The 27682-nt window shown below is 42.9% G+C and overlaps 1 protein-coding gene across 3 annotated transcripts; it reads right to left on the bottom strand.

Annotated features, from left to right (window-relative positions):
* ADNP2 (ADNP homeobox 2) lies at positions 1-27486 on the bottom strand. Of its 3 annotated transcripts, XM_060119520.1 has the most exons (5): positions 27106-27202; positions 18645-18765; positions 8395-8484; positions 1576-4727; positions 1-1108 (listed from the first exon to the last, which is right to left on the bottom strand). In XM_060119520.1, the coding sequence occupies exons 2-5, from the start codon at positions 18750-18752 to the stop codon at positions 1027-1029; spliced, it is 3432 nt and encodes a 1143-aa protein (XP_059975503.1). In that variant the 5' UTR covers positions 18753-18765; positions 27106-27202; the 3' UTR covers positions 1-1026. The 3 variants fall into 3 exon arrangements, with proteins under 3 accessions (XP_059975503.1, XP_059975502.1, XP_059975501.1); XM_060119519.1 differs by lacking the exon at positions 27106-27202 and adding an exon at positions 27457-27486 and having other exon boundaries at positions 1030-4727; XM_060119518.1 differs by having other exon boundaries at positions 1030-4727.
* Between the last annotated feature and the right edge of the window lie 196 nt (positions 27487-27682).

The raw sequence follows: 27682 nt of genomic DNA, 5'->3' as shown, positions 1-27682 counted from the left end.
GAAAACAATAGGTAAAAAAAAAAAAAAAACTTGAACAAGCTCTTTGAATTTACAACAGAGCACACCAACAATCACACACCAGTTTCACGACTGCCTCAAAAATGCACATTATAGCAATGACATGCAGCTATTATATTTTAAAAATCCGTACGGTAACATTATCTTATTTCCCAGAGACTGTCTTATCTTCTGAGTATGTTGCACAGGTGCCTCTGCTGTGTATCACCAGCACTATGACTTAAGGTCTAAACTGGATGGTCTCCATTACTGCTTCTGGTGCTTTAAGTTATTTTATATTGTGTGAAAAAACCGAGGCTTAGCTGTCCAAAGGAGAGTAATACACTTGAGCTCCTTGGCAATACCCCAACCCACTAACCTGGACAACTAGGCTATGGGAAAGCCCATTTCCCCAAAATGAATACATTTACCTCTAGGAAACTGTCAAGAGATTTAATACACCAACCAGGAGCCTCGCTCCGGTCTACTCATTTCACCTTGACCCCTGAAAACCTGTGTTTAAATTTCAATTAGTAGCCACACCCAGGGGCCAACATTTTATTCCTGAGTAACAACACAGTCCTTCCCTTTCACTGGTTTATGAACAGTTAGGTTAGGAGGAGAGCTTGTGTGTGTGTGTTCAGTGTTTGTTCTAAAGGCACTAAAGATTTATTGTCATATCTTTGAGTGGAGAAAAGACTTATCAGCGTATCAAAAAGAGGGGAAAAGTCTACACTGAGAAGTATTTTTGTACCTACAGAATTACTTTATTTGCAAAATAACTCTTGACTTATGAGCTTTAATACCAGACTTCAGGTTCAGTATATTTTTAACAAATGAAAACATTTGGTTTTCTGAGTTACAGTCAAAAACAGCTATTAGGACAAACCTGAAAAAACGTAAATCAAAAGTATAATCTAATAAGCAAATACCTTACAAGAAGAAATCAGCATAAGTTAATGCAGTGCATCCTTAAGGAACCAGACATGTCACAGGGGCTTCTACTCACTTCTCTAAACATTTACTGTATCATCTGCTGCTACTTGTGAAGCTGAGGGAGAGCAGTTTTAATTCGCAGTTAATCAAGTATTCTGAAACAAGCTGAAATTTCCTTAAATGAAAAACAAACATATATAGATTTCAGTTTTTATCATACGATACTGACACTACTGGGAAAACAAGGCATGCATGAAATATCAAAAGATTTCGTTTACATGACAGAGGAAAACATGAAAAACAACTGTTACAAAATCAAGCTGCAGGAAACAATAAATTTGAAAGAACTATTCGGTTCTTTATATAGAAGTCTTTCTGAGCACCTGAAATAAATCTAAAGAGCAGCATAAAGACCACTGAAATTGATTAGTTCAACATACAGTGAAGAAAATAACATTTTAAAAAATCTCAATTGAAAAAGACTACTAATTATCTAGTACTTTAGATTTCCTAATTTTTTTTTACAAGTTTTGTGGTTCATAGTCAAATTTCAATCTGTGTTTAACATTTTTAAGTTCAGACATATCAAAGCCTAAAAGTACAGAAGGCTTATGGTTTTTTATTGCTTTCATGCAAATATACCTTCTTTTTCCAAAAAATGAAGCCACGTCAATTTTCCACACCCATAAGAGTGAGGATAACAGTTCTATTTCCTTTTTACTGGGATATGGTCTCTTGTGGAAATAATCCCTAAGAAACTGCTTTTTTTCTTCGTAAGAACGGTCTTCGAATCTTTTGGGATTTAACGCTAAAACCTGGAGAGCGTCGTCGTGCACAAGGGGCGCCTCCGTCCTGCCTTCGTTCCTCTGTCTCTTAGAAGGCACGGCGCTCGCCTTCTCCGGGGACGGCTCTGTGTCAGCGTTCGTGACGAGAGGCCGCTCCGCGCCGTCCCTCTGCTCTTCAGCCCCAAACTGGCCATCAGGCATCTTCCTCTTTACAGAAAAACTGGAGTCGTGTATCACCTCACCGTTGACTAAAAGCAGTTCACTGTTGTCAATAAAATTAGGCTGGACCTGCAGGCCCGAGCTGCTGTCCTTTGGAGCACTGCGGCAGCGCAGCAGATGTATGGCAATGGCTGCCAGAGTCATGTTGCCCGTGTAAACCCCACAGCAGTGGATGCACTTGAAAGCCGGAGATTTCAAAATCGTGTGGACTGTTGGCATGATGTGGTGCCGCTCCTTCAGATGCAGCTCGTACGCCTCGGCCGTCACAAAGGTGCCGAAGCAAAAGGGGCAGGTCAGCGCCTGGCTGCCAGGCCTCCCGGGCGCACCCTCGGTCTGCGGCCTCACTTTGATGTACACGGGCACCAGCGACTTGGAGTGTATCCCAGCCAGGACGGCCAAGTAGACCTCCCGCTCACCCAGCTCCTCCCTGGGCAAGATGGTGATGAAGTCAAGGTGGGGAAACAGCAGGCTGCCATTGGCATCAACATCCAGCTGAAATCCTTTGTCACTATAGTCCCCGGGCAGTCTCCTCTTCCCGAGGTGCATAGCCCTACTATGCTCTGAGAGGCCTTTAATATCGTGGAAAGTGCACGGGCAGAACACGCACCCCAGGCCGTGCACCAGTAAGTGGCGGATAAGCTCCTCCTCAGAGACTAAGCACTTACAGGACAAACACCGAACTGTTTTCTCTCTCATCCACTTTAGAAACGGTGCACATGCCGCCAGCTTTTCCGGCTCCAGGGTTTCGGCGGATTTGGATTCGCTGTGCTTATGTGCCACTTCCATGTGGACCTGGTAGACATTGGAAGGGAAGAGCTCGTTGCAAACTGGACAGGTTTTCCACTGCTTTGCCTGTCTGAGCACCTGATTTGCCTCTGCCACAGACGAAGAAGGCTGAACAAACATACTCTGAGTGGCATTTACCACCACTGGTGGGGAGGGCAGGCTGGCCATGGAGCTGGCCATCTGTGCAGCCGTGCCCGACTGCAGGAGCTGGATGGGCATCTGCGGGGGGGCAACAGTGGCGACACTTCCAGGAGGCACAGGCAAAGTGACAGATACTGGGGCAAGTGTGTATGTGGGGATCCCATTCACTTGTTTCCCCGTGGGTATCAGCTGTCTGAGAATAGAGCCTGACGTTAGGAAAGCGGTGTTTGGCGAAGCCCCGGGTCTAATGGGCTGATGTGCAGGCAGGATGTTGGTACTCACGGACTGATTAAGCTGCAGGACCCCCGGCCTCACCGGCTGGCCCACAGGGAGGACCCCTGACACGACAGGCTGGCTGAGCTGAAGAACACCAGAGTTCATGCCCTGGTTCACAGGGAGAACCCCTGACGAGACCGTCTGGTTGGGAGGAAGGAGCCCAGGTGGGACCACCTGGCCTGCAGGGAGAACCCTCAGTGGGACCGTCTGGCCGGGAGGGAGCACCCGCGGCGGGACCGTCAGCCCCGTGGGGAGCACCCCCGACGGGGCCGTCTGGCCAACGGGGAGCACCCCTGACTGAACCACCTGGCCAGCAGGGAGAACCCCGGAAGTTGCTGTCTGTCCTGAAGGGATAACCCCAGCAGGGGTCATCTGTCCCGCAGGAAGGACCCCTGACGGGACTGTCCGACTCACAGAAATCACCCCTGGCGAGACCGCCTGAAGAACTCCAGGGGTGACAGAGGGGTTGACAGGAAGGACACCAGACGCAACAGGTCTATTTACCGAAAGAACTCCAGGCCCAACTGGTCTGCTTATGGGTCCAACAGGCTGGTTGAGGGGCAAAAGCCCCGGGCGGATGGTCTGGTTTATGGGGAGGACACCGGCTCCGACAGACGTATTTACAGGTCGCACTGGCTGAGTCAAGGGAAGCACGGGAGGCTTTGCTGCCTGATTCAGCGGAACTCCACGAGAGAGAAAGACAGGCGGAGGCGCTGCGGGCGGCAGAGGGAGGCTGCCCTGGCCCACCTGCAGAGGACTGGAGACCAGAGTCACGTGAGACTGGGCGACCGCAGGCGGCGAGTGGGTGAGGCTTCCAGAAGCACCCGAGGCCACAGTCACCGGAGGGGGTGCACCCTGAACTGGCTGTACCACAGTCTGGCCCTGACTGTTCTGTGGCAAGGCAAGGTGGAAGCAAGGAGATGCGGCTGGGATGCCCGGAGCACTGCTGTTGGGTGGTACAGCCACACGGGCAGCTGGTTTTGGAGCAATATGCATTTGCTTCAAAAGTCCAGTCTTCTTAATATGTTCTGAGATCACAGACCTAAGCTTATTCTCCAAATCCCTGTGTATATCCGACGTCAAGATGTGGTACATTAAAGCATCCTGGCTGCTGGCATTGGCATTGCACTTTTTACAGTAATACCTGTCGGATAGGGGCATCTTCTCTGTAGAACGGGGGTCGTCAGCCCTTGGTGGCTCACCCGTCTCCTCAGTTTTCAGGCCAAAGTAGGAATTAATTAAGTGGTGAAAATGGGCTACGAGCACATGCTTCTTCATGCTGTAGTACAGAGTGTTTGAAAAGTTACATTTTAAACACGTAAAACTTATCACATCGCTCCTAGATGACTTAGTGTCACCTAAAATATTCACAGTGTAGTTCTGGACTTTCCGAGCAGGTGCATGAAACATTCTGAAGTGCCTTCCCACAACTCTGGGTTGAGAGGAAAACACACAGTTTGGACAAGGGATCACCAGCTCTTGGTCAATTTCATCTTCATGGTAACGATGTAAATGATTTTTGAATGAAGTAAGCACTTTTGTGGAGTATTTACAGAGGCTACAACAGTATGGTTTTGTTCGATATCTCTGTTAAAAGAAAAGAAAGTCAAGCATAGTTTAATAAAACTATCAGATGCTACACCTTCTACAGTTGACAAGTATATGATTCTTTTTCTTCTAACTGTCTAGATCTAGTGCTGTGTTGTAAGGGAAAAGTACCCACGGATAACGTGTAAATAACACTAGAGACCCTAATTCAAATTTTCACATGTCACAAAACGGTATTCTTTTCATTTTCTTTCCTTCTCAAACATTTAAAAATGTAACAACTATTCTCAGCATGTAGGCCATACAAACACAGTTTGGTCCCAAAATCACAGCTAGCTGAACCCTGTTTCCAAGCCAGCCATTAAACCACAAATCTCGTCACTTAGTCCTATACTTTGAATTGATGCAGTCCTAACTGCAATCATTAAAATAAACTCAATTTTCTGCATGAAAAAGTTATTTTCTCCCCTTCTCATCCCACTTCCCTTACTTCCAATGTCGTTTTTAGTCCAAATTCTAAAACTCCTGGAATTTATCTAATATAACCAAACCTGCCAACTGTTAACCCCATCACCACTGTCTTCCATTTCCCAGATTCCTGGAGAAGGCAGGAGACACACAGACGGCGCATGGCACAAGCAAGTAGCCAATAAACCATGCGACAAGCTCTGAAGAAAGAGGGACTGTGCCTAACTCACTGTGAATAATCCTGAGGTAAGTTCAGGCCACACTGCAACTCTGACAGTATGGTAATTCTCTGTAGGGCAAATACGGGAAATTCAACAAGCTTGGGGCACAAGAACAGACATCTGTACAGCAGCTGGCCAACTGAGGAGCAGTCTGTTCGAGCATCCAGGAAACCTTGCTGGTCTGACAACCTGGAGCAGTATGACAGCCTCCGGACCCCAGAGCTGGTGCCCCAGGAAACACGGGCCCTAGTTTCACAAAGGAGGAAGGTTAAGGTGAGGACAGGTTAAATGCTGGGGCAGAGGCCTTCCCGTTCTGCAACCCTTTTTCCAGCTATTGCAGTGGCCACAGGCCACCCCGCTCCCTCCCAGATCTGTGCTCTCGTGACCACTCTCATACACACACACACATACTCCCCTCCTGTGGGTTTTGTCGCCTTCTCTCCTAGTCATGCCGTTTTCCTCTTGGGTCACTGCTCAGAGAAGTCACCCAAACTCATTCAACAACATGTTACTACTGCCTTCCCAGCAATTAGAAATCCCAGGTTCTGGCACTTCCAGGAGGATCTATAATAAACCTGGGCAACAGCCAACCACAGATCCCCAGGTAAGAAAAACATTTTTCACTGATTCTGACACACTCTTCCCCCCATATTTTAATATCTCTGAAATCTGAAAACACCTTACAACTGACAGTTCAATGCTGCAACACAGCTTCAGTGTGAAGTATTACTTCAGTTTCATTAGTGGTTCATTTTAAAACGGTGCATCTTATACTCCACAAAATGCTATACTGAAACACCAGATACCTAATGAAACTTACACCCCGTTACAGAGTCAATAGCACTTACTAACAGCGTGTTACTCTCTGTTACTATCTATCTGTTACTATCTGTTACTATCTGTTGGTATTGAACAGATCTTTGGGTTAAGAAAAGATTTCTTAAATATGACACCATACGTATGAGCCATAATAGAAAACAATGATAAACAGGACTTCATCAAAGTAAGAAATCTGCTCTTTGAAAGACACTGTTTAAAAGATAAAAAGACAAGCCACAAGCTAGGAGACAATATATGCAAACCACATATCTAATAAAGGACTTGTGTCCAGAATCACTTTTGTGGACATGTTCAAGTCTCAATAAGAAAACATATAACCCAATTTTTAGAAAACTGGCAAAACATTTTAAGCATCAAATACTTTAAAGAAGGATCCAGATGCCAAACACACGAAAAGATGCTCAACATCATTAGTCACTAGGGAAATGCAAACTAACACCAGAGCAGATACCACTACAAACCTATTAAAATGGAAAATAAACAGGAAGTCCGTAAGCACAAAATCCCTGACAAAATGTTCAGAGAAAAGCTCATATGTGAAAGTTCTAGGACAGTGACCAGTCAGAAACAATTTGAGCGTGAGACCTTGGTTCACTGTAACAGAGTTAGAAAAAATAACCAAGGAGAGCAGCAGAAAAGAAGTGGAGCCAGGTGTTCTGGGTGCTGCTGGAAATCCTGTCCCCGTGATAGTCCCTGTCTCCCCGTCAGCCTAAGGCCTCAGCCTCAGGTCCCACAACAGCTGGGTTCCATCACCTGATATAACCTGAGCATCTTCGTCCCAAACCCAAAAGTCCAGCACATCTCATTTCTGTGCAGCATGAGCCACATAATCCAGCAGGGTCACACTTTTCTGCTACGGTGCCCGAAACTGTCTCTGTTCACACATCCTATTACCCAGAGACAAATTAAAGCAAGAAGCTACCTACGGCACAGAGAGGGGTAAGGGACTAAACCGAGCAGACAACACAGCCTCCACCAGGCCAGGCAACGGTGGTTTATGGGTTTTTTTCTCAATATGGTATCTACTTAACAAATTCAATCTCCACTCTTTCATATTGTTATTTAACTTTTTATGCCAGGCCCTATTCACCCGAACAAAAAGATAAACTCCCTGAGGAAAAGGACCCTAACTTTCACCTCTTTGTGAAAGTTTTACCTACTTTGTAACAGGAATTCAAAATATGTTTCCTGATGAAAAGCATATCATTATACATTATACTGCATGTTATGTTACAGAATCTTTTAAGAATTTGGATGAGAAAAATCAGGGAGGCCCAAGAAAATATTCACAAAGCCAGGGTCTTCAAAACAAGGCATATTTGAATAGCCATGAGCTGTTCTGAGCAGAATAACCAAATCAAAGCAGGTTCAAGGAATCCTGTATCTGTGGGTAGAAAGGCGAGTTCCGGGTTAAGGAGGAAAAGAGACACAAAATAGAGGCAGAAAGCAGGACTCAGGAGGACAAGGTGACAACGGAAATTTTTTTAAGTAAAATTCTGACAGAAAAATGACTCACTGGCTACAGGAATTTGTTTTTAAAGCCAGAATTCTTAAGGTCAACACGATCTGGCCAAATGGGGTGGGGGAAGCGGTGAGGGGAGACAGTGAAGTCGTATCAGGGACACGCTGGTTTGACGCTGATGAAGGTGCTAGTCCAGCGGCTGGGGGGTAGGAAGGGTTTTCCAGAAGAAAACACTTTAAGGAGGAGAATTCAGCAGTATGTCACATATTTTAGCTCGAATCTGCTTAAGTATGAGGCTTCAAATTATTATAAACTGTGTTCCTCGATTCAAACTCCATATTCTTATTTTAATTTTTGAAACCAGGATGTACCTTCATTACATATAAAGTCATGACATTTCTTTTTACTGAGAATAATTATATAAATCAGAAGCTCTTCTTACATCAGGGACATATAATAATCAAGGACAAATAATAGTTTCACTACATCACTTTACCAACTTGATAGGCGGAAAACTCTCAAAGCATCAATAATCCTATATTACAAAACGTTTAACTTTGTTTTTCTTTCTACTTCCCTGAATATTTACACTACATCTCCTCCTCCTCCCATTCATTCATCTGCAACCCCAAAACATATGATGTTCCTCAGAACTAAGTTGACACTTACCCCCAGGTTCTTAGGAAACATGAAAATCAAAAATAAAAATACATACCACTTTCTTTCCAGAAGGTTCCCAGAGAGAAATATCTCCCCATGATGTGTTATAAAAGTACTTCTCTCCTGGATCAAAGCCTTTAAGGTCCTTTTAAAAAGGGAGAAAAAGAGAGATTATTACATAATTTCAGAAGATAAAGAAATATTTAATTAGAACCTGATGGGATTACGTGGCACCTAAGAAATCTACTTGGGAAGAGTGAGATGAAAATGCAGCCCATGGCAAGTTGTGACAGAGTTCCCATCAAGTTGGAGACCTGGAGAAAATGTTGAAATAATCCAAGTTAATATTACAGTCTTTGTACCTCAGCAGCGGCCTTTTAATTTATGCCAAGTACTTACTGAGTTTACACTTGAATAGTAAATGAATATGTCTTCCGAGTTTTTACAGTGTCTTAAATTCAATGCACATTTTTTTTCTTCCTTTCCCATCCTTTCTTGTTTGTAGTTCATTAAGCCGTCCTATTAGAGTTGATTTCCTTCCTGGCCGTACTTGTTAGGGTGCTGGATTTTTTTCCATGTCTTTAGTCTTCCGTAAATTCAAAAATATATATAAATATATATATATTTTAAAGAGTAACAGTTTTGTAAGAAATAAACAGATGAGATTTCCACAAGTAAGTTCTGAAAGACAGAAACTGCATGAGCAGACACTGTCTTCCATCAGCGCGAGCACCACAGAGAAGAGTGTCAGGGTGGGGAATAACGTAGGGGCTCAAGTGTGTGGCTACCACCACAGGGACGGCAAGAGGGAAAGGGACGTGACTCTAAGACCCTAAAGCCAGATGCAGCAGGGTCCAGACTGAGTTCCATTTCAAAGAGACAGAGTGTGAAAAATATTTGCGGGGAACTGGAGAAATCTGAATATGGACTGGGTATTAGACAGGATGAACATTTAATGACACAGAAAGATGAAGGTAACTGAAAAAAGCATGCAATAAAAGAGTGTGAGCGATATGAGCTCACTGTGGTAAATACTACACACATTTATATTTATATGTTTACACACATAAAGAGAAAGCTAAACCTCTGAATGGTAGGTACGTGGCATTTAATATTTCTATTTTCTAAAGAAATGATAGGGCTTCCCTGGTGGCGCAGTGGTTGAGAGTCCACCTGCCGATGCCGGGGACACGGATTCGTGCCCGGGTCCGGGAGAATCCCGCGTGCCACGGAGCGGCTGGGCCCGCCCTCCGGAGCCTGTGCTCCGCAGCGGGAGAGGCCACAACGGTGAGAAGCCCGTGTACCGCAAAAAAAAAAAAAAAAAAAAAAAAAAAAAGAAATGATAACCTGTACTTTCTAACTTTCACAGTATATATTACTGGGTTTTTTTAAATAATAAGATTATTTTAATATAAAATAATTAGTTAAGCCAAAGAATGACAATTAATATCACATCTGCCTTGGACTATACCTAGGCTAATACACTGCTACCAAGTCAACTCAGAACTAGAGAAAAGTGCAAATTATTACAAGGATTTAAATTGGATTAAACACTGCTTTTATTGTGAGGTTTGTAACATATATAGAAGTAAAATATACGACAACAATAGCAGAAAGCTGGAAGGGGAAATGAAAGCATGCTGCTGTAGGGTTCTACACTATACATAAATCAGTATTATATGAGGAAGGTACCCACAAAGTATAGCTGATAAGCCAGAAATGGAGATAATATGGAATCATAAAAATATTCATCCAAACGGAAGCAGAAAAAGAATAAAAAGAACAAAGAACAGATGAGATAGGTAAAAACAAACAGCGAGATGGGAGATTTAAACCCAATCATGTCAACAATCACATTAAATAACAGGGGTTGGTAAACTGTTTCTTAAAGAGTCAGACGATAAATATTTAAGGCTTTGACAGCCATGCAGTCTCTGTTTGATACAACTACTCAATCCCACCATCGTGCACAAAAGCAGCCATAGACAATATGTAAACACTAATAAGTATGGCTATATTCCAAGAAAGTTTATTTACAAAATGGGCAGCAAGCCAGATTTGGCCCATGGGTCATAGTTTGCCTACCTCTGGTCTAAACACTCAAACAAGAGGTAGAGAATGTCAGAGTGGGTTAAAAACCACGATCCAATCATGTGCTGTCTACAAAAGTCTCACTTCAAATACAAAAACCGCAAATTTATCAATGCCTGCAACTTTCTTTAAAATGCATCAAAAAATAAGATAAAATGATGAGTGTAGATATATATTCATGTTAATTTTGTAGACTTTACGTGGTAGGTACATGGGTTTTCACAGTACAACCCTTTCAGTATTTCTGTAGGCTTAAATTTTTCGTAAGGAAATACTGCAAAAGGAAGAGGGAAGCAGTAATGTTCTATCACAGGCGATGAGAAGGGTTTAAAGGAAAGAGCGCTTTCCATTGTCAGATGCAGGAAAAGAAGAGCAGTAAGAAAAAAACACAATTATTAGGAAATAAATGGATTAAGAATATTTCAATATATTTTTGTACATAAGATGTAGAAACATAGATGAACACATTTTTTAAAATCTGTTTATACATATATAGGTCTCAGAAGATTGACATGGGGTGGGTTCAGTGCACTCTTTTTGTTTAAGCTTCCCTAATTTAGATGCAGCAACCCCAAATTTGTAAACATTGGTTGAAATGTTCTCATCTAATCTGTAACTTGATGCAAAGAAGTTAAGTGCACGAGTTGCCTGAGAAATGGCAGCTCTGAGCAGAACAGCACAGAAAGGAACGTGGTGCAGTGCAGTGAGAAGCAAGTGCAAGAGTGGTCAAGCTTTTGCACCGAAGGCAGACCCTTGGGGCTTCTACGAGGGGAGAACAGTACCTCCAGGAAGAGCCTCAGAGTAGACAGGATGCAACAGAAGACTGGTAGGAAAAAAAGGCTTACAAGGTAATAACCCACAAGGCGACAAAAAGGCGAAAATGATCATGGATCCAAATTTCTACTAGACAGTCAACATTAATTCCTTCTATCTCATCCTCCCTCAATAAATCTGATAGATACTTTGAAACTCTAACCTAGGGACCTTCTTTTTTTAATCCCCTTTTTCCCTACCGCTTCTTCAAAGGTTTCTGGCCTCCATGTGACAGTATTTGTATCTCTGATAGCTGTTAATTGAGAAAACAGAGGATGACAAAAGCTGATAGGAAGAGTAATACTTTTAAATAAATTTGGATAATATTAATCACCTCAGTATCTATGAACATTTGATATATAACAGTAATTTAATGGGAGAGATTACTTTCAATTCTCAGACAATGCTTCATTTGAATTTGCAGCCACCAGAGAAATTGGAGTAACTCCCTAATAACTTCATGATTCCTCAAGGGTCCACATCATACATTAGAAATCTTTCCTCTAAGCAACATACACATCATACACAGAAAGAACATCCAATGTCTCTTCCACTTTCCCACTGATTACATTTGTGGTTTTTTGGGGTTTTTTTTTGTTTTTTTTAATCAAACAACCCAGTACTAGTTTCCTGTACATTTTAATGAGATTCAAGGGATGGGCCTGCCTAATGAGGCTGACCAAGCAATGAAAAGGATGGTCAGGACTGATCCCTGATGTGGGTCCAGCACACTCAAGACATGCCACATACTCTCCTAGCACGAGTTCTGAAAAAAAACTTCCTTTAGGGTTTTACATGGGGAAACCTGAGTAAAATAATGAAGGTAATCGAAAACACACTAAGGGCAAGTGCAGAAGAAACTAACACACCATTGTAAAGCAATTATACTCCAATAAAGATGTTAAAAAAAAAAAAAGAAAAAAGTTGGAGAGCTCACACTTCCCAATTTCAAAACTTATCACAAAACTACGGTAATCAAGGGCCTCCCTGGTGGCGCAAGTGGTTGAGGGTCCGCCTGCCGATGCAGGGGATGCGGGTTCGTGCCCCGGTCTGGGAGGATCCCATGTGCCGCGGAGCGGCTGGGCCCGTGGGCCATGGCCGCTGAGCCTGCGCGTCCGGAGCCTGCGCGTCCGGAGCCTGTGCTCCGCAGCGGGGGAGGCCGCAGCAGTGAGAGGCCCGCATACCGCAAAAAAAAAAAAAAATAAAAAAATAAAAAAAAAACTACGGTAATCAAAACAGTGTAATACTAACATAAGGATAGACACATAGATTAATGGACTAGAATTGAGAGTTCAGAAATAAATCCATGCATCTATGGCCAAATCATTTTCTACAAGGCTGCCAAGTCCATTCAATGTGGGAAAAATTAGTCAAATAAATGGCACTGAGACAACTGGATTTCCACATGCAAAAGAATAAAGTTAGACCCCTATATCACACCACATACAAAATTCAAAATGGATCAAAACCTAAACAAAAAGAACTACAACCATAAAACTCTTAGAAAAAAACAAAGGAGAAAATCTTCTTGACTTGAATTTGGCAATGGATTCTTAGATACTACATAGAAAGCATTGCAAACACAAAAATAAATTGGACCTCATCAAAATTTAAAACTTTTGTGCATCAAGATATTATCAAGAAAGTAAAAAGAATGGGAGAAGATATCTACAAAACATATCTAATAACGGTTTAATATCCAGAACACATAAAAAACTACAACTCAACAACAAAAGGACAAACAATCCAATTTAAAAATGGGCAAGAGTTGAATACAAATCTCCAAAGATACACAAAGGTGCAATAAGCACATGAAAAGATGCTCAACATCATTAGTGGCCACAATGGCGAGGACGGGAGAGAAAGAGGGAGAGACTGAAAGAGAGAACAAATGTTAGCAAGGCTGTGGGTAAACTGGACCCCTCATTCATGGCTGGTAGGAACTGAAAAAGGTGCAGCCACTGTGGAAACAGTTAGGTGGTTCCTCAAAAAGCTAAACAATTATTACATGACCCAGCAATTCTCTGAGGTATATACCCTAAAACTGAAAACAGGGACTCAAACAGATACCTGTGAGCCAAAGTTCACCGCAATATTATTCACAACCGCCAAAAGATTTCCATCAACCCAAGTGTCTATCAACAGATGAACTGATAAAATGTGGTATATGCTTACATAATGGAATATTACTTGGCCATAAAAAGGAGTTAAGATTTTGACACATGCCACACATAGATGAACTTTGAAAACATTAAGCTAGTGAAATAAGCCAGTCACAAAAGGACCAATACTGCATGATTCCACTCACATGAATTATTTTTAATAGGCAAATCTATAGAGACATAAAGTAGATTACAGGTTATCAGAGGCTGGGGTGGGGCATGGGGAGTTAACTACTTAAAGGTTACTGAGTTTGTTTGAGATGATGAAAATCTAGTTGCAAAATAGTGTGAATATAATTAATGCTACTGAACTGTACACTTAAAAATAGCTAAAATGCGGAATTCCTTGGTGGTCCAGTGGTTAGGACTAAGAGCTTTCACTGCCAGGGCCCAGGTTCGATCCCTGGTCAGGGAAATAACATCCCACAAGCCGTGCAGCGCGGCCCCAAAAAAAGGCTAAAATGGCAAATTTTATGTTATATATATCTTACCATAATAAAAAAATTCTATAAATACACTTGGAGGATTTAAGAGAAAAAAGAGGTTAAAATGTTTCATTACTTATTTTATACTGATTACATACTGAAATAATATTTTCAACATGAGGTTAAATAACTAAATTTTTTTTAACTAAATTAAAAAAATAAAGAACTGGGAAAGTTTTCAAAACGACCGATGCAGTTGCACAGATCCCTGTGCTCACAGGCCAGTGCTGGGGTGTAATCCCTGTTGTCAGCATTTTGAAAGTGTTAATAATTTCATCTTTGAATTTGTTTTATAAAGTGAAGTCTAATAGGACCATGGAGCATGTGTCAGGGGCCTGAAGCATCAGCTCACGTGTGGTCCTACCTCCACTGTCCTAGGACAGATTCTGTCCCTGCTCTCGGTCTCCACAACCCTCCAAACTCCCCTCACCCTGCAACCACTCCTAGACTCTTGTCCACCACCTGGGGCAATAACCAAGTTGTCAAGAGGTCCATATTCCCCAGTCGCCCTGGTGGGAGCCAGGCACAGACTCGGGGAGAGGAGGAGGAAGGTGGTAACCAGCCCAGCCCTGGACTGGCAGCACCAAGGTGTTTGGCAGATAACTTGGGGCCTTGAGCCCACCCTGGATCCAGGTAACAGAAGCATCCTGACACAGAAGTTGCAATCTCTTGGGAGTCACCCATCTGCTGTGGGTTGGGACAGTGCGCCTGTGGGGCCTGTCCATGGCCCCACATTTTCATTTTGCACAGTGCCCTCCAAATTATGTAGCTAGCCTTTAATTTAACTGATCAAATGTTAACTTTTTTTAAAATATCTTGATCTAATTTATTTTATTTTTAAAATTTTTATTTTATTTATTTATTTTTGGCTGCATTGGGTCTTCATTGCTGCACATGGGCTTTCTCCAGTTGCAGTGAGCAGGGGCTACTCTTCGTTGTGGTGGGCAGGCTTCTGGTTGCGGTGGCTTCTCTTGTTGTGGAGCATGGGGTCTATGCACGCGGGCTTCAGTAGTTGTGGCACAAGGACTGGTAGTTGTGGCTCACGGGCTCTCGAGCGCAGGCTCAGGAGTTGTGGCGCACAGGCTTAGTTGCTCTGCGGATGTGGGATCTTCCTGAACCAGGGCTTGAACCCATGTCCCCTGCCTTGGCAGGCGGATTCTTAACCACTGGGCCACCAGGGAAGCCCCCAAATGTTAACTTTTTAAAAAACCCCTCAAGATACTCTAAGGAGTAGCAGGGTTTAGATCTATTTTTAGAAAATGAGATAAGGTTCTTGGAAGAGCCTATTTCCCCTAAGATTCACTTTTCTCAGCCAGGCTTTTGACAAGAATTGTACAGCCTACAATTTGAGGGCCTAAATCTTAGGATAAGTGGAGTTGTATACACCTTGGAAATCAGAGAAGGCAGAGTGATTTCTCACTATGAAACCTGAAATGCTGGCTAAGGAAACGGAAAGGACCACGTGGGCAGGTGTTCCCAGGGCTGACTCTCTGTAAGCGCCCACAGACTTCAGATAAATTCCCTCTTGCTTAACTTGGTCAGTACTGGTTTTCGTTGCTTGAGACCAAGAGACTCTAAATAATACAATGGATTAAGAATAAATGCATTTGACATGGAAAGAAGTTCTTCATATGAGATTCAGTGAAAAGTAAGAACAAAGCTACTAGGACAGTATTTTATATAGTTAGATCAAGTCCTGTTTCTAAAAATCTGGAAAGATGTAACAGTGTTTACCATGGAGATTCTGGGGTAACGGTTTACAAGTGAGTCATTTTTTTCCTCTCAGTTTGTGTATATTTTCTAATTTTTCTATAATGAACTTCTACATTGCTTGAATTTTCAAAAATTTTTCAAAATATAGGACCAACTACAAATTAATAAAACAAAAAATTTCCCCCAAAAGAATTAGTAAAATTTAACCCAATAGTTAATTAACTAACAATTCTGATATGCCATTCAAATCTCTTACTTTTCTCTTGTGAAGTATGTACGTTTCTGTGTCACTATAGTCTTGGAAAGAAAAAGTAAACAGTCCTGAACAAATTCAGATGAGTAAACAATTCTTAGGCTGACTGAGGAAGCAAGTTAGTGAGGAATGTGCAGTTTTTACACCATGTCAAAAACAAAGGACTCCAGGATGAAAAATTTTAGTTGTTACTGGCATTTTACCTAAAAATAAAACTAATTCTGTAACAAAATTCCATTTAAAAAGTAAATTCACATTAAAGGAGACTAAAGACAGATGACAACCAAAGGCAACACCTGACCCTAGATTGGGTCCACCAATGACAGGGGGAAAAATGCTATAAATGATGAGACAAAAATGTCATATCAATGTTAAATTTACCTAAGTTGATAACCATCCTGTGGCAATATAAGAAACTAATCTTATTCTTAGAAAACACACACTTTAAGTATTTAGGTAATAAGGGTCATGAGATAAGCAACCTACTTAAGTGGCTCAGGGAAAAATACTACACACACAGCACAAGCAAGAGTGTGCAAATATTAAAGCAAATGGGAGAAAATGTTAACAACTGGTAAGTCTGGGTAAAGGGTAATGAGTGTTCCCTGTACTATTTTTATTCTTGTAACTATTCTGTAAGTTTGAATTATTATTTCCAAATAGAACACTTTTTAAAAAAACTGAATTCACTTAGCCTAGTTTGATGGGGGTTAATCAACTGGGTTGTGATTCTAAATTCCATGTTCCTGAAATACTCTTTCTAATTCCACTGGAGAATCCTACCCTATCTTTAAAAACACGGGGACTTCCCTGGCGGTCCAGTGGTTAAGACTCTGTGTTTCTATTGCAGGGGGCACGGGTTCTATCCCTGGCTGGGGAACTAATATCCCTCATGCCATACGGCACGACCAAAAATAAATAAATAAATACACAAATAAAAACAAACAAAAAACAGTTCAAATCCCATCTCCTCCATAAAGGCTGTTCTAGCCTCCTCAGCTAGAAGTGATCTGTCTGTTTCTCACTATGATTGTTTCAAGTTTGTCTCAGCTCCTGCTAGACTGTCAACCCCCTTCAACGGTAAGTATCCTGACTAATTCTCTACATTCCTTAGAATGAGGACACTGAGGCCCAAAGAGTAACAGATTTGCCCAAGGTCACACCATTAGCTACTAGCCAGGACTAAAATGAAAGCCATGCCTTTATCCCCCAAATATTCCAAAAAGAGTTTCAGTCTGTTACTGAAGGCACTGCTATACCTTCAGGGTACATTTTTTGAGCATCTACCACGTGCCAGGCACCATTCCAAAAACTTTCTCATACGTTATCATTTGAAATTTCCTCAGTCTATACATATTGTGCTCTTAGCTTGTTATTTTTATATTCTCTGCAAATATTAAACTCGCATACTTATCTATTATTAATGGACAATGTGTCCACTATCTACCTTCTCAAACCTGTCTCCAAAAAATTATCCTGCTTTCTTCCTCATGCATAAAATATGACTTACAGACAGAGCTGCAAGAACAATGACAGTACTCTCACTTTAAGGCTGTTCTTGAACAATGTGTCTAAGAGCTTCCAATTCAGTATCTCTCCCAACCTTTTATTTCCAAATAAACTTTCAAGCACAGTCTGCGATTAAAAGTACTTCTCTACTTGGGTTTTACTTTCATTCATTCATTTGAAAAATATTTGTTAAAAAAAATATATATGTTAAGCATGTACAGGTAATAGAGTGGATAACAAAACAATGTGGTCCATGCCTTCCTACATTCAAGTGAGGGATACAGATAAACAAATAACATCAGGTATTGCAGGAGTTCTGAAGAAAAACAGAACAGGTAAGATAACAAAGTGAAAAGGGCAGCATTTTAGGGGGAAGATCTCTCTGGGGTGGTAATGTTTGAAGATAACTATTTGAGGTCTTTCTTTCAGAAATTTTACTTTAGAGCAAAAATCAATTCTGACCATTAATGAGAATCCTGGTTAAGTATTGGTCTTTCAGCATCAGAACACCTGAACACCTTTTTATAAATAAAAGTCAATCTGGTTCAAAGTCTGAGATTTGAAAATTTAGAAACTGAACTCTTCCCAGGCCAATAACACCTTGAATTGAATTCTTCACAAGTCTGAAAAATTCAAAGCAGACACGGTCCCTATTTCAATAGCTATGAATTAAACATGCATAGAATTATAAGTGGCTATAAAGCTACAAAGCAAGCTTTATTTAACAATTTTTATTTCTTTATGCCAGCCATACATTCTCAAGTTATAAGAAAAGATAAAATTATATGAGAACATAATTTATCAATAAAGTGTGTGACTGTGACCTTAATTTTTAAACTTTTATAAGACTGAATGTATTAAATTCACAAATCAGAAAAAAACAGAAGAAAACAAACAACCCTATCATACAAGTATGCATCCCCATTTGACGATCACTCTAACAATACTGGAAAATTGAGTTAGTCTTCTTCTGCTAAAATAATTTATATAATTCAAGACATTCCCCTCAAAGATCAAGAACAAAGATATGTTGCAACTAATGACTATAAACGGTCCCTCCTAAAAGTAAGGTTAAAAACTGGAAGAGCCTCAAGTAGCCCACTTTAAGTCAAAGACATGAATAAAAACGAATGCTATTCCCATGCCTCATTTCAAGAGTCGGCAATCTCCATCTTGAGGCATCTTACCCATTCTCCAAAACCTCCCAGTTCAAATCTCACCACCCCTAGTATCTCCAATATTACTGTTTTCTCTTAATCTGTTACTTATGTCTTCTTACCTTCAGCAACTCCTTGCAGGTGTCAAGCCCAATATCCACAAGAATACTTTTCACCTTTTTCCGTACCTTCCTGATGTTGTCAAGATTCTCCACGGGAATTTGAAACATTTTTGAAATTTTCCTTAAAAGGGAAGAAAACAAAACTGTAATAAGTGCATATACACATACACGCACACACACACAGACACGTAAAAATTTTTAAAACAGGGCTGGTAAAGCAGAGTAATTTTTATTCTGGGACAATTAGATTTCCACATACCAAAGAATGAAGTTGGACTCTTCTCTTATACCATACACAAAAATTAACTCAAAATGGATCATACATGCACATGCACAAGGTGAAATTTTAAAACTCTCAGAAGAAAACATAGGCATAAATCTTCATGACCTTGGATTTGGCAATGGATTCTTAGATATGACACCAAAAAGCACTAGCAACAAAAGAAAAAATAGATAAGTTGGACTTCATCAAAATTAAAGACCTACCGGCTTTGAAGGAAACCATCAAAAAAGCGAAAAGAGAATCCACAAAATGGGAGAAAATATTTGTAAATCTTATTTCTGATAAGAAACATATCCAGAATACATAAAGAACTCTTATAACAATAATTAAAAGGCAAATAAATAACCCAACTTAAAAATGGGCAAAGGGGACTTCCCTGGTGGCGCAGTGGTTAACAAGCCGCCTGCCAATGCAGGGGACACAGGTTCAATCCCTGGTCTGGGAAGATCCCACAAACCGCGGAGCAACTAAGCCCGTGGGCCACAACTACTGAGCCCATAAGCCACAACTAAAGAGAAGCCCTCGTGCCTCAACTAAAGATCCCACGTGCCTCAACGAAGATCCTGTGTGAGGGAACATTATGCTATGTGAAAGGAGCCAGACACCAAGGACCACATATTATATGATTCAATGTATATGAAGTATCCAGAACAGACAAATCTATAGAGACAGAAAGGAGAATACTGGTTGCTTAAGGCTGAGGTGGACTGGAAGGTGATGGCTAAGGGGAACAGGGTTTCCTTTTGGAATAATGACAATATTCTAAAATCGACTGTGGTGATGTATGCACAACTCTGTGAACCTACTAAAAGCCACTTAGTAAGTACACTTTAAATAGGTGACCTGGGGACTTCCCTGGTGGTCCAGCGGTTAAGACTCCATGCTCCCAATGCCGGGAGCCTGGGTTCGATCCCTGGTCAGGGAACTAGATCCTGCATGCCGCAACTAAAGATCCCGCGTGCCTCAATGAAGATCCCATGTGCCGCAACTAAGACCCGGCAGAGACAAATAAATAAATAAATAAATAAATAAATAAATTTTTTAAAAAAGGTTAAGTGTATGGTATGTAAATTACATCTCCATAAAGCTGTTTTTAAAATACCTGAAAGAGCATAAAATTAAAATAAATCCTGTGGTACTTGACCATGATAAGAGGTATAGCTGTGACCTCATAATTCTTAACACATACATAGATTAAAAACAAATACATTTGTTAATGTGTCTGTGTATATTGTATAGCTCTGTCCACTGAGAGAGCCTGGAAGCAGTTACACAGCCCAGTAGCAGTGAGCACTCCTTGGCCCCAAATCTTTTTTTTTTTAATTTTATTTATTTATTTACTTATTTTTGGCTGCATGGGGTCTTTGCTGCTGCGTGCAGGCTTTCTCTAGTTGCGGACAGAGGAGGCTAGTCTTCATTGCGGTACGCGGGCTTCTCATTGCGGCGGCTTCTCTTGTTGCAGGGCATGGGCTCAGTAGTTGTGGCAGACGGGCTCAGTTGTTGTGGCTCACAGGCTCTAGAGTGCAGGCTCAGTAGTTGTGGCTCATGGGCTTAGCTGCTCCACAGCATGTGGGATCTTCCCAGACCAGGGCTCGAACCCGTGTCCCCTGCATTGGCAGGTAGATTCTTAACCACTGTGCCACCTGGGAAGTCCCTCAAATCTTACTTTCTAAATACCACTTTCCATTAAAAGGAAACAGGGCTCCTTGGAAAAAACGGCTGATTCTAGGGCTGGAGCACATAAAAGACAAGATGAGCCTAGAATTTCTTATGCCAGAAAATAACGAAGTTGCTCAAAGAATGGTGAGACATGTCAAAAGGACTCAAAAGAAGTCAGCTTGAAGAAGTTCCCACAAGCCAAATATGGGACAATGTGGGTACCAAATAAGTAATGACAATAACAGATTAACCTGTGGCACTGAATTTTCCAAAGATAGTGTAACAGTATCTCCCATCCCACATGCTTTCCTTAAAATATGTCCTTGACACTCCTCCCAAAAAGTAGGGGCATCTATGCTCCCACCCTTTGAACCTGGGCAGAACTTTGTGGCAACCTCAACCACTGAAGTATGGCAGAAGTAATGCCATGTGAATTCCAAAGGCAGACCATAAAAATGCCACATGCTTTTTGCCTGCCCTCTGGGTACCATTACTCTTGGAATCTAGACTCCTTATTGTAAGAAGTTCAACTAGCCCACATGGAGAGGTTCCACATCAACCAGCAGACACAAGAGTGAAGATGCTCTACAGCCTGCAGCTGTCCAGTCACCCTGAGCCTTTGAGTCTTTCCAGATGAGGCCCCAGACATTGTGGAATATAAACAAGCCATCCTCCCTGCTCCCACCTGAACTCCTGACCCAAAGAATTACTGAGATTTTTAAATAAAATGTTTCAGTCTACAAAGTTTTGGGGTGGTTTGGTATTAAGAAATAGTAACCAAAATATAACCCACTAGAATATAAACTTAAGTCCATGGTAACATAAACAATTTAATAAATTGAAAGTTTAGTGAGGAATGGGATATGTTACATGGTTTCCAAGCATCTCCCCACAAAATACTTGTTAATAACCAAAGGGGAAAGTGTAATTCACAGAAGTCTGGCAGACATTCAGTTAAGAGACACTACAAAATACCTAACCTGCAATCTTCAAAAGTGTCCAGATGATACAAGGGAGCACTATTCATAATAGCCAAATGTGGAAACAACCCAAGTGTCCACCAAATGGTGAATGGATGAACAAAATATGGCATACCCATACCACAGAATACTATCTGGCAATAGAACTAACTAGGTACTGATGCACGCTACAACGTGAATGAATCTCGAAAACATGATGCTAAGTGAAAGAAGCCAGACGCAAAAGTCCTCATACTGACTGATTCCATTTACATGAAATGTTCAGAAAAGACAAATCTACAGAGATAGAAGGTAGATTAGCAGTCAGCTTCGGGTGGGAACAGGTAGTAACTGCACATGGATAGGTTTTTGGGGAGAGTGCTGAAAATGTTCTAATATTAGATTGTGTTGTTGGTTGCACAACTCTGTAAATTTACTAAAAATCAACTAATTATACACTTAGAAAAAGATCATGGGAGGAAAAACTAACAACTGTTCCAGGTTGAGAGAGACTAAAGATAGCTAAATACAATGCGCAATTCTAACTAGATTCTTTACTATAAATGATGTTATTGGAACAACTGGCAAAACTTCAATGGAGTCTGAGGATTAGATGGTAATAAACTGATATCCTAATTTTGATGGTTGTGTTCTGGATATATATGAGAATGTTCTTGTAGGAAACAGACAATATTGGGGGTAACGTGGCATCATTTTTGTCAACTTAGTTTCAAATGATTCAGGGGAAGAAGTTCTTTGTACTGTACTTGCAACTTTCTATAAATCTGAAACTATTTCAAAAAAGGTTTTAATGTGCAAGCTATAAAACAAAATCAGTTAAGCTCGAGTTAAAGAAATGCCAGGTAAAAAAATGAATGCCAATTTTCTATCATCAAAACAGTAACTTAAAGATTGATAATACCCACTGGTAGTGAGGATAAGTAGAAAAACCGTAATTTCTACATGTTTAGAGGACAACCGGCAGTATCTTCCAGGATTTTAAATAACCATTTCTGTAAGTCTGCAATTCCACTTCTATACCCTCTTATAACCCCTTCTCCCTCAAGGATAAGCTTGGTGCCCCTCCGAGAAATTCCCAGAGTGGCCAGTTTATACTTATTTCATCGCACTCACCTCACTACGTTGTAATTATTTACTTCTATACCTATTTTCCCTATTGGACTGAACTTCTTCAGGGCAGGAATCGTTTTCTTTGCACATCTGGGCCTATCACTGAGGTTCAAAATGCAAAGGATATGGAGGGTTGGTGAGTTGGAGTCCAAGACATTCCAAGTGAATAGATCAGCATCAGAAAATGACTGAGGTAAGGTAGTAAAAGTCTGAATATACTGGGCAAAAGGTAAGTAAAACCAAAAGGTGGACTGGAATAAAACAAGATGAGTAGGGCAGGGAGGGTTAACAGTGGGAGGACCTTTTCGTGGGTAATAAAGAAACATGAAGTATTTGAGAAGCTGATTTGGAATGGACACGCTTTTCAGACAAGTTATCTATGTGAAAAGTATATCTCAGGCTCAGAAGAAAGTGAGCTTGAAGGATCATTTATTATTTTAGAACTGGGAGATATAAAAATCATAGGAAGTAAAGTTAAAAATAATAAAATTAGGGCCTCCCTGGTGGCGCAGTGGTTGGGAGTCCGCCTGCCGATGCAGGGGATACGGGTTCGTGCCCCGGTCTGGGAGGATCCCATGTGCCGCGGAGCGGCTGGGCCCGTGAGCCATGGCCGCTGGGCCTGCGCATCCGGAGCCTGTGCTCCGCAACGGGAGAGGCCACAACAGTGAGAGGCCCGCATACCGCAAAAAGAAAAAATAATAATAATAATAATAATAATAAAATTAGGGCTTCCCTGGTGGCACAGTGGTTGAGAGTCCGCCTGCCGATGCAGGGGACACGGGTTCGTGCCCCGGTCCGGGAAGATCCCACATGCCTCTGAGCGGCTGGGCCCGTGAGCCATGGCTGCTGAGCCTGCGCGTCCGGAGCCTGTGCTCCGCAACGGGAGAGGCCGCAACAGTGAGAGGCCCGCGTACCAACAAAACAAACAAACAAACAAACAAAAAACCTAATAATAAAATTATTAACAATAAAATTCACTGAATTGGGTTCTAGGCTTCAAAAGCATAATTTAACAGAGGAGCTGTCAAGAACCTCGTGGTGGCATTCCTAAATATTAAGCACAAGGTCACTTTCAAGCCCAGACTGGCCTCCTTGGCCAGAGCAAAGCCTCAACAAAAAGCCTTCTTCACGCTTCCCACTCACTCTACCAGACCTGCCGTTATCTCCCCCTTGAAGCCCCACTGTCCTCTATCCTTTGGGGTCCTTCTTTCCCCAAAGCTGGTAAATAGGATTGTCCAAGGTTAAGACCACCATCCACATATATCCAAAACAAAAAAGCTAATTTTTTTGCTTGCAAAGAAATCTGGCCTTCCGTAGCAAGTGCTGATCTTCTCACAGTTTTGAGAAGCAAGGAGCACAGGGATCGGTACACTGTCACGCAGTTTAGGGATTGGCCGATTTTCACAGCATGGTTCCCAAGGCTGCTACTGACAGGCCGGCCCTCAGGAGGAAGGCACTGAAGAGAGGCTTCCAGTGACTAGGCAAGTTTTAGAGGGCTCTGCAGTTACTTGTTCAAGGCTTGGGAGGAGGGCCAAGGAAGTCTGTCTTCTTGAATTTGGAGAATAGGAGCTTTTTATTCTCAACTGTAAGTGCCCCCATTCCCTCATCATTGCTATTGTGGTTGCCCGCCCCCTCCCAAAACAAACACACAGATCCATTCTTAATTAAAAAAAAAAAAAAAAAAAGTTTCCCCTTTTCAGCAGTTTGCTGTTTTAGGGAAACCAAGTAAAGATAAAAAATAAAACATCGGTAAATCACAGAAGTGTCATAACCTTAAAACAATTCTTTCAAAATCCTGGTCTACTGTTGCCAATCACTCTGGGGAACAGAAGGTGACTTTTACCATTATTTCTCCATTCTAAGAGATGAAAGATTCCATAGAGGACCTAGTGGATTAATTAACTAGGAGAGAAGTTGTTCAATGCTTCCATATCTATAGATCCTTTATTGATGCTGTTCTCTATATATTCTTAGTACTCAATTAAATCTGTATCTTCACCATTAGGAAACAGCAGGCTAATGCAGCTGCACTAATCTATCAACCTTTGTTCACAGTAAATTACCTTTAATTTCACAGTGTGTGGTAGACACTGAACTACCAAAAATTGCGCTGATGTGCACAAGAAAATATTACTTCCCAAAGAGGCACTTAAAGGTTTCTTTCGTTGCTTTTTAGTATCATGATTTAAGAATATTCCATTATTGAAAAAATACACTACAAAAAAGAAAATCATTCAGGTAATAAATAATACTTTTTAAAGCCACAGAACTTTCTTTTGAGTTCCTGTGAAATCTAAGTTCTAAAAAGACTTCACTTCAGAAGCAACCCCACACAATCATCTCACGAGCAAAAGATTCTGGAGCTGCGCTGCCTGAGTTCAAATCAGCTCCACAGTTGACTAGCTGTGTGATCTTTGACAAGTCACTTAATCCTGGGGCCTCAGTTCCTTCTGTGAAACGGACTGCACAGCTACTCTGAGAAGTGCTTTTGAGAAAGAACAGTCTAATACAAGAAAAGCACTTAGAACACAAGACTGTGAGTTTGCCATTATCTAACTCCAAAAAATCTAAATGAAATGTCCCAACTATTGGAATACAGGTTTGTTGTTTTTTGTTTTTAAGTAACTTTAAAAACACATAAATACTCAGGGATTTCCCAGGGGGCGCAGTGGATAAGAATCCGCCTGCCAATGCAGGGGACACGGGTTCGAGCCCTGGTCCGGGAAAATCCCACTTGTCGCGGAGCAACTACGTCTGTGCGCCACAACTACTAAAGCCCGGGAGACACAACTACTGAAGCCCGCACGCCTAGAGCCCGTGACCCGCAACAAGAGAAGCCACTGCAAAAAGAAGCCCACGCACCGCAAGGAAGAGAAGCCCCGGCTCGCCGCAACTAGAGAAAGCCCGCGCGCAGCAACGAAGACCCAACGCAGCCATTAATTAATTAATTGATTGATTAATTTAAAAAAACACACACATAGTATTTATACAATGCATGAAAGCAAGATTCAAAGGTCTGGGTTCAAACACAGAAAGACCCCTTCTCAGACTTGTTGCCTTCAGCAAGTCATCATCTTTCAGTCAGTCTCCCCACTTGTAACACACTGCCCTAACAGGTGTGTGACATCCAGAGTGGCGGCCACGGCAGAAAGCTGGGGCGTGACCCCTCAAAGGGACTTCAACCACAAATTCACCAAAAGCATATCGCAAACCTGGGATCAACTTAAAAAGGTGTCCCAGATCTCTCCAGCTAAAAATCCCGTAACAACTCCACCTTCACCTCCCGTCACCGACCTTCAATTCCTAACCCTAAATCCAGCTCCCACGTCCTCACCACTGCTCAGACGGACAAGTGAGCATCTCCGCCCCACTCCGGTCCATCCTCCAGGCCAGCACCAGTTCCCTTCCTGCACACAGGTCTGTCACTTGCACGCCTAAAGACCACTGGCTCAACACAGCTGCATCTCCAACCAGAATATCAAAGTTCGTTCAGCTCTAAGTAAGTCACGCATGCATTACTTGACTTCCAAAGATGAACACGCACTTCCCACAAGACGCACTTTTCACGCGGTCCTCTCCCCAAGACGCTCCCCACAACCTTGACTCTCCGCCCCACCTATCTGGCGAGACCTGGGTACCCGCCGGTGTCCGCCGGCACTTGCCCATCTGCATTGTAAATCACCACACAGAAGAGTCCTTCAGGTCTCAAGAGGCTGCCATTACCCATTCCATTCAATTAGAACGAGTTTTAAGAGCATTCAGGTAAGCCTCCCATTCAAATTCAAAGAAAATGCTTTAAATATTTAACTACTTATCATTTTGCAACTGTGTACAGGGTGAACTGGTGGCTACAGGTTTGGACGTTCCAAAGCCAAGTGAGAGGAGAAATTCTGCACACAGACGACTGTACGTCAACGCAGTAAGCGACGACATATGAAAAGTTAAAACGTTCATGTCAACAACTGCATGTGGTCAATATGCAGGGGTGAAGGAACTGGGCTTTGCTACCGGCTGTTCTCTCCTCCTGAGAGACAGCCGCCACAGGGCAGGCCGGGTGAGCTCGCATCCGCTCGGCCCGCGTCCGCACTCGCTCCGGGCGGCTCCCCGGGTCCCCGTCCCGCCGCCCTCCGCTCGCCCGGCCCTCCCCTGCCGCCGCCCAGTCCCCGAGTCCCCCTCACCCCGGTCCCGTCCCCCCGCCCCGCCCCCCGAACCCCCATCCCCGCCCCCTCCCCACCCCCGGCCCCCACGTGACTCGGAGGAACGACGGGCGCCCTTCTGGCGGCGAGCCCCGCGCCGGGAGAACGTCGCGGGATTCGTGAGGCGGCCCCGGGCCGCGAGGTGTGGGCGGGATGGGGCGGGGCCGCCGCCGGGACTTCGCTGGCCGGGCCGGGCCGGGCCAGGGGCGTCGGCGCAGGCCGGGGTTACCTACCGCTGGGCGACCGCAGCGGCGCTGCGTCCCCCGCTGCTCTCGCCGCACCCGCTGGGGCCCCGCGCCCGCCCGCCTCAGCCCCGCGCGGCGGGACTCTGGCTCGGCGCGCGCCCACCCCGCGCGACCCCGTCCCCTCCTCCCAGCTCGGCCAGAAAGAGAAAATGGCGCTCGATTGGCCTCCGGAAGTGACGCGCGCCCTCATTTGCATGCCGGTGCAGCCAGCCAATGGGGGAAGAGTGTGCATGGGACCCCTGGGCACTGCCCCACAGGCCCCTAGGGGCCCCTGTCTTAAGCTGGACTGAAGACTCAGCAGTGGGAATGGGGGTCTGTATTGAAGCTCCCCTCACCCACCTCCTGCCACAGTGGACTGGCCTGCCAGCCTCTCACCAGCATCTGTGCAAACTCTCGTGAGAGTTTGAGAGGGTGATGATGTCATTTGAGGGGGTGGGGCGAGTGTGTCGTACCACGTGACCAATCACGTGGGTTCACCAGAGCTTTGATTTCATTTGCATGGGGTGGGGTGGAGCTAGTGGCAGCAGCAGGAATGGGTGGCCCCGCCCACATCTCAGAGCCAATG

Source organism: Mesoplodon densirostris, chromosome 15, assembly GCF_025265405.1.
Source record: "Mesoplodon densirostris isolate mMesDen1 chromosome 15, mMesDen1 primary haplotype, whole genome shotgun sequence".
Classification (NCBI taxonomy): domain Eukaryota; kingdom Metazoa; phylum Chordata; class Mammalia; order Artiodactyla; family Ziphiidae; genus Mesoplodon; species Mesoplodon densirostris.
The sequence above is the reverse complement of the archived record's forward strand: the minus strand, read 5'-3'. Positions and strand labels throughout refer to the sequence as shown.